Source organism: Crocodylus siamensis, chromosome 7 (assembly GCF_052110815.1).
Source record: "Crocodylus siamensis isolate JL-2025a chromosome 7, ASM5211081v1, whole genome shotgun sequence".
NCBI lineage: Eukaryota > Metazoa > Chordata > Crocodylia > Crocodylidae > Crocodylus > Crocodylus siamensis.
Window position 1 is genome coordinate 89329208 of NC_143401.1, and position 13709 is coordinate 89342916.

At 46.8% G+C, this 13709-nt stretch overlaps 1 protein-coding gene across 1 annotated transcript; it reads right to left on the reverse strand.

The window, feature by feature from the left end:
• Positions 1-10142: 10142 nt before the first annotated feature.
• On the reverse strand, positions 10143-13284 carry ADRB1 (adrenoceptor beta 1). The gene has a single exon (XM_090057156.1). The coding sequence runs from the start codon at positions 13175-13177 to the stop codon at positions 11882-11884; it is 1296 nt and encodes a 431-aa protein (XP_089913282.1). The 5' UTR covers positions 13178-13284; the 3' UTR covers positions 10143-11881.
• Between the last annotated feature and the right edge of the window lie 425 nt (positions 13285-13709).

The following is a 13709-nucleotide window of genomic DNA, read 5'->3' on the forward strand; positions in this document are numbered from 1 at the left end:
ATTTATCATTTATCTTCCAGGACTACAATCGTGGGAATGGAGAGTGAGGGCACTGCATGCTACAAGGACCGTATCAGCTACTTCCTGCAGCCTGTGTTGTTCAGAACATATATGCCAGGTGAGGCTGGATCTGGGCCTGAAGGACTGAGACATTCAACAAGTTCTGCTACCTGCTGAGCGTGATCCTGCTCCAACTGAAGGATAAGGTAAACTTTGCTTTGAAGCAGAGCTGCCCCGGGATATACCTCTGTAGCTGATTTCATGTGATTCTTTGGCAATAAGAGCCCCAGAGGCAGATTAAGATTTATTAGGGTCCTGGACAAACACAAAATTGGGGGCCCCCTCTAGAGATTCACCGATATATCAGTTGCATATTAAATCAGCACTGATAAAGAAAAATTGACATTATTGGCTTTTGGCTTTTCTTGGTTGGTGTAGCTGATTAATGTCACTGACAAATGCTGCCTGCACCCAGCTAGGAATGCAGCCAGGCAGCTTGGAGAGCAGTGTCCTGCCAGCAAGTCTGTGGCGGGGGAAGGGGTGTTGTGGAAGAAAGACATATGGGAGGGCAGATGGAGACCCCCCTAGTGCGGCAGAGAGTGAGGCAGGGGCATTGGCAGAGGCAGATGCTACCCAGCTGCCTCCCCTTTGAGAGCGCCATGTGGCACCCCGATCAAGGGTGGTGCTGGAGAAGGGTGGGGGTTGCAGAGCTATGGGCAACCCAAAATTCCCCATAGACCTCCCCCCAGAGCCACCCCTTCCACCGCCACTGCCTGCCCCACACAGCTGAGCCCACCCTGAGCCTAGCCCTGGCCCAACTCCCCTGCCAGAAGGAGGCCAGCAAAGCCCCTGGCCCCAAGCCCACAGAGGGCAGCCCACCCTTGCCCCATTCACAAATTCAGGGGGCACGTGCCCTCCATGCTTCCCCTGGGGCTGCGTACAGTGGTGAGGAGCCACCTCCCAACCTTGCACACTTTGGAGGAGCTACCTGCAGCTCCGTCCTGCTCCTATTCACTGCTCTGGCTGGGCACCTCCTGCTCCTGCCCCAGCCGCAACCCTAGCTCCAACCCCAGCCCCACTCCCTCCCTCACTGTGGGGGCCTCCATTTGCCCCCCCCCACTTCTTCCTCCCCATTAGACTTACCTGCAGGGCGCTGGCTGCCTAGCTGTGCTCCTGGCCACATGCACGACAGCACTTTTACTTTTTGGGTTTCCACACATGCCCCCTACCACTGATTGGTGGAGGGCCCGAGCTTGCAGCTCACTCCTTGGCGGGAAAGCGAAAGCCACAGCTTTAAAATTGGTATCATTTTTGCCTCTCTGCCACTAACTGGCTGAGGGGGCCTGGGGTCCCAGCTCCTTGCTGCCCAGTAGGCAAAAATGGCTTCAGGTTTCAAGCTGTGGCTTTTGCTTCCCTGCCGATGAGAAGTGAGCTGCAAGCGGGGCCTCTGGTTGGCAGGGGTCCCTGGACCCAGGCCCTGCTGGCCCGTGCATTAATCCGCCTATGCGGGGCCCTGAGTTTATGACTAGATTTTGTTAAATGACAGCTCATGCAGTGCTTTAAAACACATTACTGAGGATTAGAAACAGTATAATGATTGTGTATTACAGTATATACACTAATTGTTACACCTTGGAGGATCTATTCCAAATAACAATTAATACAGTTAAACCGAAGTTTTGCATGTTATGGATTGACTGGTTTAGTACAGACCTGCCATTAGGAGCACAGTTGAAGGAACCAGAGGGCAAGTGTTAGTGCAACTGCCATGTCAGGCATTGCAGAGGAGCTGTGGATGGGTGACATGGCTCCAGTTCACACCAGCTGATACAATGAAGCTGGCATGTGTCAGAGGGAGAGTGCATTATACACCCTCAAAAGGGAGCTGCAGGGAGTACATCTGAGTCAAGTGTGTTTTTTGCAGACAAAACTGACTATGGAGAGTGGCCCTAACACTGCTCCCCTGTTCAGTAGGATTGTGGTTAGTACAGCCCCAGGCAAGCATCAGAGATATAATAAGAGCTCTCAGGGACTCTCAGGAAAACTGGGTCCCTTATATGTATTTGGACACACTCAGCTAAAGTGCTATATACAGCTCCAGGCCAGGAAGTCTTGTCTGTGTCTGAATTCCTTGTTAGCAAAAACTATTTTGATGTGGACAACATTGAAAGTCTATTGTTGTTAGCCATTTTCACTGTTTTCCCTACAATTTTGTGACACCCTGCCCCAAGAAACCAACACAGAATGAACATCACTAGACTCAAAAGACTGAGTAGCAATAATTTCTTTAACATGAACTGAGCCAATTGTGACTCCCATTGATGCTGTGCACTACACAGGACCTTTAATGTATCTTAAAGGTAAATTAATAGAATACTTGCTGCTGTCCAAGAGTGACTGGCTCAATAACTCTTAGAATTTAGCTGAAACATTTTTTAAAATCCATCATCCGTAGAGCATAAATTCACTGGGGCCTGGATTGTCCTATTAGTATAATACACCAAAACAGTTTACAGTTTACCAAAACCTTTACAGTTTTGGCCCTCAGTTACTTGGAAGCCATTTTCAAGAGTTTTAGGCCCACCAGTGCTTTTTAATAAGACTTAGGTCCAGAATTTTGAAAGACTTCAGGTATCTAATTCACCTTGATTTCAAAGGAGTCCTGTGTCTAAATAACTTTGAAAATCTGGTTTTCAGGACCTGAAAGGCTGGATTTTCAAAGGTATGCTAGTGAAACAGATTGATGTCCTAGTGGGATTTACTCAAGAACCTATGCAGGCTGAGCACCTGACCCCTATCTGATCTCACTGAGAACTGTAGGCTTGGATTCACTACAATAGATGAGAAGGAAAAAATAGTCCTCGAGTAGCATATAAAGTGAATGAATGAATGAACATTCTAGATAAAATGTACAAATACCGCTGTGACAGCAAAAGGATAAGTAGGGATAGCTCAGTGAATTTTGTTGCTGATTTTTCTGTTAGGCTGCAAACTCTGTGGAGTCAGGTCTCCTTCTTACTTGTCTTGTAATATGCTGTGGAGAATGACGGTTCAATATACATAGTTATTCTGTAATTAATTTGATATGCATTATATACATTATATATTATTCATGTATATACAATATACAGTACTATTAATGAACTCACAGCAAAATGGTGGATCTAAAGATCCCCCAAATGTTGGGTCCATTCAGATCCCAACTCAGACTCTGCTGCCTCAACCTGTCCATACAACTGTAGCTTTTACGGGTTATGGTAATACACACAATAACGAGTTGTACTCCTAAGGAGAAGCATTTTGGCCAGATAATGAGACAGAAGGTTGGTTTTTGAAGTTAATGTGTGTGCTGAATTCAGTTTAGTAATGTGTAAAGGGGAAATCTGTGACAGTTTACATGACTCATCTAACCATCATGCAATTTTTCATGCAGCAGGCCCAATTCTACTATTTACAGATGCAAGTAGCAGTTACTTACGTGAGTAGTACCAACAAATGTGGATACTCAGCTGTTTTTGTCAGAATTTGCTTCTCGTGGGCAGTAGTGTTTTTACATCCATGCTGAAGAGGGCTAAATGACAACACAGCGTGAATGGGTGAGGGTGAATCAGGCCCATTGACTTTAGCAAGACTGTACAAAAAGTGAGGCATGGTTTCAGAACTGGGTTGAGTTTGAAGATGCTTTCCAAATTCCAGGGAACTCAACAGAAAGACTTCCTTCAGTTGCATAACGGTGAGTCTCTCTTACTTTTAGAAAGAACAGTGTAAATATTCTGAGGCAGTGGAAACTAAAGGCTTTGTTTAAACAGCTTGCTTAATGAAGATAATGTGTATGCTCACAGCAGTTATGATGAGAGCCTAACGGCTGAAGAAGTGTGATTGCCAGTGCTGTTCTAGTTCATTTAAGAACCGAAATGAATTGTTAAAGAGAGGTACGTTTCCAAACTAAAAGCCAACGACTGGAAACTCAGCTGATGTGCACACTGCAATAACTCCATGGCAGTCAGTGGAGTTAGGCTGCTTTACCCCAGATCAGAATCTTTTTATTCCCTAATTAGTAGAGTTAAGGAACTCTTAAGCATTCCCTTCCTTTCTGAAAACCTGGGCTTGCTTTCAACTGCTTAGCTCCTTTTGGGAAAGTTCTGTAAAGAATGATAACTTTTCTGTTAAGCATTTTGGCCAGCCTTACCAATGTCTGTTGTGAGGATATAATTTGCTGTAATAGACTTTAGCTTCTGTAAGTCCTTTCTATAGGAGCCCATTTAATTTCTAGGGTGCATCCTATTTGTTCATTAGAAGTTTATACTTTTTCCAGAAGGGTTGTTGCCATGGAAGGAAAATTGAATATCCAATCCACTGCTATCATTCTATTCCTGTTGTTGGAGATGATGGTTCTCCAGTTCTGGTGCCCCATACCTTGTTGATGCTTTTCCCCCCACCACTCGCATTTACAGTTTGGCAGCCAGAAGTTTGTGAATTGGGTGAGTCAGTAGCCCGTTGTATTTTTCAGTCAGATGGATAGAAATTACAACTTGTCTTTTTAAAATACAGGTTTCTTGTGTAAGATAATTAGGACAACTATTGCTGATCTTACATTATACATGATTATTTACTTAAAGACAAAGAACACTTACTTCCTCCTTAGCTGTTTTGAATTTGGCAAACTCGGAATATGAATTTGACACCTACCAGCAGTAATCCTTTAGTACCTTGCAGTACTTCAGAAGCTCGCATTTCTATTTTTTGACACAATCAAAAATACACAGTTTAACCTGGGGCGGGCAATTATTTTGGGCAGAGCGCCACTTACAGAGTTTTGGCAAGCCACTGAGGGCTGTATGGGTAGCCCCACCCCTTGACAGGTGCCCCGCCCTTTGGTTGCCATCTTGGGACCAGAAGTCCCACCCCCTAACCCCTGACCTTTGCCACCAGAAGTCCCTGCCCTTGCCCCCCAGAAGTACTCCTTCCAGCAAGGGAGGTTGCCATCTTGGAACCAGAGAAATACCAAATTATATTCTAAAAATCAAATGTGTACTACAACATTCATTAATTTCATTAAAAAATATATTGTTATCCTGATTTAAGTGTGTGTGTAGTGCATGTGGAGGTGATAGTATCATAGCTTAAAATGAAGTCCTACTCTTGTATATTGTGGGTTTTGTGGGGGCCATGTTTGGGGGGAGGGTGGCTGGGGAAGGCTGTGGCTTGGGCAGAGGGGGAGGGTTTGCCCACAGCCCCCCCCCCAGGAGCACCAGAGCTCCCCCAGGCCCGGACACTGTGCTCCTGCCCCGGGTCACCGGTGCAGCCCCATGCTCCCACTTCCCCCTGGCGCGAGGCCCAAGCTGAGCAGCTGCAGAGTGGGACAAACCGGTGCTCAGTGCGGGAGAAAAGTGGCGCCTCCTCCTCCCGCCACTGGTGCTCCATGGTGCAGCTGCTCGCAGCCCACCCGAGGCTGCCTATGCCTGCTCTCTGCTGGCAGCAGTAATGTGGTGGAGACACCGGACAGGTCCAGGTGGCTGCACCAGGAAGCGCTGGCCACAGGGAGATGGAGGGGCCACTTTTCTCCTGAGCTGAGCATGGTTGTTCCATGCCCCCACCACTCAGCCCAGATGGGAGAGCGTGGGATCGGGGCTGCGTGCACTCACCCCACATGTACCATGGGGCTGGTAAGGGGGATGGAGCAAGTGGGTGCACAGGAGCCTGTGACAGCCAGGCAGGAGTGCGGGGTCTGTGCTGATATCCCAGGGTCAGCGCCGGCGGGGCCCAGAGTGGGGCGGCAGGAGCATGGGGTCCCAGCAGGCAGGGGCTCTATGAAACCCGGCCAGCTCCCCCCTCTCCCTGCTGGCACAGCCCAGCCTGGCTCCACAGACCCCTGCCGGCTCGTGCCCTGCACTCCTGCTGCCCCATTCTGGGCCCTGCAGGTTCTGGCCCCAGGATACCATGCAAGCCCTGTGGGCCCGCTTGCTTCTACTCCCGCTCCCATGGTGGCTTTCCCCACTTTCCCACCTGCCTGTCGCCCACTCTGGCACCATGTGGCTCCCAGCTGCATGGCCGGACCGTGAGGTTCAGCAGGAGCTGGCCTGGCACCAAGGGCTGGGGCAATCCCCTGGGTCCTCCCCTGGCTCTCTGCCTGCCTTCTTACCTTAATTTCCTGCTCTGGTGCAGGGAGGTGCGAACAGCGCCACAGTCCCAGAGCAGAAGCCTCTGCTAGGCAGGGGCTTCTGGCTGGGGGGGTGGGGCCAGGTGGGCCTTGCTGTGGCAGGAACCTGCCAGGGCTTCCACTGGGTCCTACTGCCCCTGTTTCTTGTCATTTTTGACAGGAGCCAGGGGCAAATAGATATTAATTTTCTACATTTTTTAGGGGCCCCACGGGCTGGACAGAATGGCCTGGCAGGCTGTATCCAGCCCACGGACCATATTTTGCCCACCCGTGGTTTAACCTGAACTGTGACTTTTTAGGAGTGGAACTGAAATAAAGTGGAGCGTGTATCTGTCCACGGGAATTTACTTCATTCCAGTTGCTGATGTGACTGCAGAAACTATTTTTAGGTATAATCCTTCAAACAGAACATGTCTCCTCCTTTCTGATTAGTACAAAGCTGGCCGCTAGTCAAAGGATAATTATTTCCCAATACATCACCTAACACAGACCAACAAACAAAACATTCATTATTTCAGTTATACAACATTAACTGTTGTTTAGCAGTTAGCATTTTCCTTGACAGCTTTTAAAGGGACTAATTGCTCCAGCTTTATTAGCAAAGGTCACTACTGGTGACAATGGATTTTTCTGGAGCCACTACTTAGTAACTCTCATAAAAGATTAGACTTTAAGGGCCAAATTCTGGTTTCAGTGGCATTGCAAGAGTGCAACTGAAGACAGAATTTGGCTTAAAGTATGTCTGTACTGTTAGTTCATGGTTGCACAGTTTCCATTCCCGCAACTTGATGTATTACAGACAGGAAGTAAGTACACCGGACCAGATAGGAAATTACAATAAATTAGGAAAGTGTGCATGACAAGGAAGGTTTGCAAAATAGACACTTAAAAAGTTATTAATAAAATTTCAATTTCAGATAAGGCCTCAAAAAAGACCCAAGATAAGGAAGTTGTCCTTATATTTGAAAACACTTTCATGCCAGCCAAGAAACCGTTTGCAAAAGAAATAGTGCACTCTATCAAAAACAAACTACCAGTTTTCTCAAATTCTTTTGTGTACTGCATCAAGATCTGTTTGTCAGCATTTTAGGCTGAGTTTCCTATGTAAAATTTAATAGCAATCACTGCCAACAAATGTTTTTTGTTACCAGATGTACATACAATTCATGAATCACAATCTGGGCATTTGAAAGGAATTTATTTACCTAAAAACGAAGATATAGAGTGGTATTTTCAAAAATGCACCTAACTCCCATGGATGCCTGGGCACTCTGAAAATATCAGCAGGCACATATCTGCATCTTTAAGTGCCCAAATACCTTCAAAAAGGCACCTCTCTCTTACATTGTCTCCAGATGGACGCAAATTACAGGACCTGCTTACTTTAGGCTTTCTTCCTGGATAAAGCAGGTATATATAGATCCATATGTTCAAACTACCTTATCTAGTTTTATACTGCGAGATTTATATTTAGGCTCTAAGGAGAAGTGATCCAACAAGTGCTGAAATTCCATTTAAGTCAATAGAGGTTATAGTGGCTGAAAACCAAGCCAGTTAAGTGCTTAAAGGTTAAACACCGCAGCTAGTCACATTGGCTCTAATAGATAAAGCCTGTATCCCGATAGTAGAGTTTCTGTTCTGCTTGTATTTCCTTCCCCGTCAGAGCTGCATTCTTCTCTGTTACTTTACCTTTCTGTAAAAGTGTGTGTGCATGCGTGTATAGTTGCATGTCTACTATTTGTACTGCAGCTCCAATTGTTAATCCCTGTCTGGTTTTCTTCAAAAATATATTCATCATGGATGTTTTGACTCAATGCCTGCAGAGTATTTCAGCTGTCCTGTAACTCTTCTTAGAGTATACTTCTTCAATACTAAGAACAGTCTGTACTAAGAAAGAGATCCATAAGGCACTGCTAGCCAATAGTCTCTCCTTCTTTCCACACATGTATGCCATATGTCTTTTTTATCTGGAAGGTTATCATGCCACCACTTTTTTTCATACTGCACTAAGTTAAACTGGTACTGGCCATTCACACTGCTGGATGGAATACCTTTATTGATTACTGAAGATTTAAATATGTAAACATCCATCAAGATCAAGACCATCCTATTTTTAAAAACCCAGTAAATATATCTATATATAGTCTTTCCACTGGGCTATTTCTGGTTGGCTAAAATGCAACAATAACTGATTAATTTATTCTTGCAGCTGATCCCCCTGTAATCAATCAGCAATGCAGTTTTTTGTGGAGCTCGACTGCCTTTAATCGTACAACAGATGAACATGGTCCCATGCTGTTACTAATAAGAGTAATATGAACAAGTTTTGGTCCTAAATGTGTCACTGAAGACTCCACTTCAACAAAGCATTTCACATGCTTAAGTTCGGGTGTGTGAGTAGACCCACTGATTTCAATGGGACCATTCACATGCTTAATGTTTAACATGTGCTAACCTCCTTTGCTTGAATCAAGGCTTAATTCCATTTGCCTGTGACTTTCTACAAGGAAAGAGAAGCAAATACTCACTCTACTCTTATCCATCATATGCACACTAAACACACTGTTGTACATGATGCACATAAAATCAACCCGGCTATCAGACAGCTGGACTCAGATTTTGCCTTCGGTTACACTCTTTGCAATTCAGCTGACTTTGCTGGAATTGCAGGGTGTAACTAAAGGCAGAATTCGATCCTGGCTTTTAAAAGTGCATGTCGTTAGAAGACTGATGGAACATGTTTCATTTGGCAACTGCCCTGGCTTCACCTTGGCATTTAGGAAGCTTCTATTGGAGCAGAAATAATTAACCGTAGTTCAAACCCTAACCCCAGTGCAACCAATGGCAAAACAACCAGTGACTTCAAAGTACCTTTCAATTTGGTTCTGTGTAAAAAATGTCTCTATGTCTTTATCCCTAAAATGTAACATTAAGACAGCATTAAAAAATCTTTAGTTTTTAAAAATGGAGTAAACTGTTTATTTAAGAGAGCTCGGCCAATTTCTTGCAGAACTGACTTTCAGAACTCTTCTCACCGGGACATGATTTCTAACTCAACCATATTTTTGAGTATAATAAAGCTAAAAATAGCTTCACTTTTATTCTGTGCATGACATCAAGGCGGTGTTTTACGATACCCAGCCGTCTGGCTTTTCGGTGTTTTATATGCCACGACAAGTTGCAGTCATGAAAAATTCTCTGAATCTACCATAATAAAACATACCTCATGACAATAATGGGAGTTCTACATTCAGGATTTGCATTAAGGATTAGAGTCTGCCATCCTTGCCCCCTTGGCACTTCTTTCATCGTGGTTTGTTTGGAGTCCACAGGGGTACCTGTGTCAGCAGGGTACTGCACGGTGTGTGCGAGGGTAAGAGAATCCAGCCCTAAAGGAATATACAGCTAGGGAAAATATTGCTACCGAGTACCATATTGCTTTTCTCGCTATATAATTAGTTCTTTAATCTATAGATGTGTTACTGGGGTTTTGCATGGAACTGATACGCAGTGTAGAAAACACTTTACAGGGCCTGATCTGGCACCCGTTAAAGTTAAAGACGACTGCCTTTAGCTTTAATTGAAATCAAGAAATGAAGGGATCAAATACGTAGTGCTTTTTTCTGAAAACACTTTTTTCAGTAATGTAGTAGGAAAGCCTGGCATATTTTTTCAAGCGATCACAAACTTCTTATTACATCTACTGCTACAAGGCATAATCTCCTTTGTACTGAAATCCGCATAGATTCTCAATGATTTCAGTGGGAAAGAGCTGGCTTCACTGAATAGGGTCTGTCTGCATCCAGTGAAGTTATTTTAAGAGTATCATTGATTTCACCATGAGATCTACTGCATAATCTATTAGCAACAGTTTTCAAATCAAATACAAAACCATTTTATTCTATTTTTCAATAATAAATCCCCTGACTCCTGGTCTAATAATTCAACAAGATCAGTAAAGCCAACAGGCTAAAGAAAACAACTGTGTTTATTATCAGGCTGGAAACACCTTGTCTTTGGCCATTAATTTTTGAGGGAAGTCGGCAGCCCTTAACGCAACAGAAAACACAACCTTATTTGGTCTAGAACACTTTTTTTAAACAATATTTTGTCAGGAAAAGCCATTAGATAGGACAGTATTGGTAATTTGATCCATATTTTGCAAAAAACAAAACTCTGTTCTTTCCATTATAGCTGGGTACTGTTTCAGAACCTATAGAGACACACTGTACATACATGCTGGTTTGTGCTGCAATGTTATTTATTGCACATAGACCAATTACTTACACAGTAGTAAATTGCACCAGAGTATAAATACCTTATAAAAACACACACGGGAGGAAAATGGAAATGACACGCAAGTGCTAAAATAACAGCAGATTCACGTGGGCACTTGGACATAAAATATTAAAATAATAATAAAAGACCCTTAAGATATTTTAATTTGTAATACGGATGCATTTACAGTACCTTGATAAAATAATATAAAAAGTTACTTTCTCAATAGAAATGTAACATATTAGACAAGAGCAGAAAGAACTTTTTTTTCAGGTTTGATGATATTTGAACCCCCATTTTATTTTTAATTTTTTTTGTGCAAGGAACATCTTCAATTAATTTTATGATTCTTAACACTGTGCAAAAATGGCTCTGTCGCCATTTTTTTTATGTGCAGTAAATTTGTTGTTGTTGCCAGGATTCATTTATTTTTGAACTGTTCATCTTCAATTACAATGAACAAATTGCAGAAGGCTCACTGCCTCTTTTTAGAAAATAATAATATCGATACATAAATAAGCTGTTTAATATAAACATGTCTTTTTATTCCCCTGTACAATATGCACAGTTTGAGGTAGAAAGTTTCTCAGCCTGATTGGTATGGTCTGGCAAGAAAAGATAAGCATAAGAAGTCAACCGGCTGCTGATGCAGAAGATAAAAATCAGAAAAGCTCTGTTCAAAATACAAGTATATCAAGATTCTTCATTAGTTATTTTTTTTCCCTTCATCTTTACTTTAAATAACAGGGGAACGCAGCTACTTGAAGTTTAAAATAAAACGTGCCAGATGACAGACTCACTTTTATAAAGCACTGTTAAGCCTGATTTGCAAAAAGTGCTGATCACCTGCAGCTTCCACTAACTTCAACAGGGCTGTGTGCAAGCAGCACTTGTTCAAATCAGACTGGTTTTTTTGTCTGTGTGTGAAGCAAGGACTGCAGCCACCAAGAGCAGGGGCGGGGAGAGTTTACAGTCCTCAGCTTGGAAGCAAGGTTAAATACAGCGCAATCCCAGCTACAGTGAAGTCAGTGGCTAAACTCCCAACACTTCAGGATCGGGCTCTACTGCAAGTGCAGCTCTTAGAGCAGCTTAACTGAGTAAAGGATTTTTTCTTATTCCCTTTCAAAATGCCTGTTGCCACCTAACTCCCTGTCAGAAAATTAAAAAAAAAAAAAAAAAAAGAGCTTGAGACAGCTTTCAATTTCCTTTGTTCAGTGGTCAGCGGCTTCCTCCAATGTCAGATGAGGTATGTTGCACACAAGTTCACTTGCTTTTAGTCTTCAGTAAACACAGATATTCTCCCCAGTGAGACAGAGATTGGTTTTGTTTGGTGTTTGTTTGCTTAACCAGACTCCTGATATTTTTTCCTCTCACTCGTTCCCTGGCTGGCTTTCTTCGTGCTCAGTGTCCAGGGTGTTCCCCAGTGCCACCCCCACCCCGTCCTTATACCTTGGATTCCGAATAGGAGGTTTTGCTATTCCTTTCCTCCAGGCTGGAGTCGCTGCCTCCCTGCGTACCCCCATTGCAGTCGGACCACATCCCGCCTAGGCTGCGCTCGGGGGTGCCCAAAGTATTGATGAAACTCCCTGGGAACCGGGAGAGCTCCTCACCGCTGGCATGCAGCCTCCTGTCGGCTTTCCTGGGGCAGCAAAGCAGCCTCTTGAAAGCCTTGCGGAAGTCAGGGCTGCGGCAGTAGATGATGGGGTTGAAAGCAGAGTTGGCATATCCCAGCCAGTTGAAGAAGACAAAGAGCTGGTCTGGCACCAGCTCCCTGTTGAAGACGTTGACCACGTTGACCAGGAAGAAAGGAAGCCAGCAGAGAGTGAAGATTCCCATGATGATACCCAAGGTCTTGAGGGCTTTCTGCTCCCTCATGGCCATGATCCGGGAACTCTTCCTCTTGCTGGCCCTGCCGTTGGCCAGCTTGGGCTGGTGGTGAGAGTGGCCTTGGGCAGGAGGCTGCTGGTGGTGGTTGTTGTGGAACCTGCCCTCGCATCGGTCTATCTTCTTGATCTGCTCCTTGGCCTCTCTGTACACCCTGATGTAGACAAAGATCATGATGAGCAGAGGGATGTAGAAGGAGATGATGGAGGAGGCGATGGCGTAGGCCCTGTTGGTGACGAAGTCGCAGCAGCCGGGGTCCTGGTAGCAATCCAGAGCCTGGGGATCCCCATCCCGCCACCAGTGCATCATGATGGGCAGGAAGGAGACCAGAGCGGAGATGCCCCACACGGTGCAGATGATGCCCTTGGCCCGACCCTTGGTCATGAGGCTCTGGTAGCGGAAGGGCCAGGTGATGGCCAGGTAGCGGTCGATGGCGATGACGCACAGGGTCTCGATGCTGGCCGTCACGCACAGCACGTCCAGCGAGGTCCAGCACTCGCACAGGAAGGAGCCCCAGACCCAGCGGCCCTGCACCACCTGCGTGGCCCCGAAGGGCACCACCAGCAAGCCCATCACCAGGTCGGCGCAGGCCAGCGAGGTGATGAACAGGTTGGTCAGCGTCTGCAGCCGCTGCGTGCGCCGGATGGCCGCGATCACCAGCACGTTGCCCGCCACGATGAGCAGCACCACCAGCACCATCAGCAGGCCCATGCCCGCCGTCCACTGCTGCGACAGCCCCTCGGGCCGGCTGCCGGGCGCCGGCGGCAGCGTGGAGGCGCTGCCGGGGGCCGCGGGAGGCGGCGAGCCGGACCCGTTGTGCGGCTGGCAGTCCGGGGGCAGCCAGCCATCGCCCATGCTGTCCGCTCAGGGCAGCGGCGCCGGAGGCATGAAGACCAGCCGGGGCGCCCGCCCTGCAGCAGCCGGAGCCGGAGCCGGAGCCGGAGCCGGAGCGCCGCGGCCGGGCGGCAGCATGGTTGTGAGCTCCCGCGGCTGCCGCGGCGGCACGCCCCCGCGCCGCGCGTCACTGCCCGGCGGCCAATGGGCGCGCGGCGCGGACACACCCCCGCACGTGGGGGGCGCCCGCCCCCGGGGCCCGGGCCGCGGCCGTGACTCGCCGCGCCGGATGTGGGCGAAAAATCAAAGGGGGGACTCCGAAAGTGCTTCATTGCGGCGCTTCCGGGCACGAACGCCCTCCTGGGGCTCCTGCTCGCCTGCCGAGGGCCCTGGGCAGCGGCTGGCGTCGGCCCCGCGCCGGGGCCGCGGTGCCGCTTGGGCTGTGAGGGCGCGCGCGGGTAAAGCCCATTTCTGAGCCCAGAAGGCCCCGCTGGAAGAGCACCCGCCACTGCAGATGCCGATGCCTCCTCCGCCTCCGCCTGACAAAGGGTTG

Excerpts from the sequence above, each read along its gene's own strand:
- ADRB1 (XM_090057156.1), bottom strand. The coding sequence starts at position 13,177 with ATGGGCGATGGCTGGCTGCCCCCGGACTGCCAGCCGCACAACGGGTCC.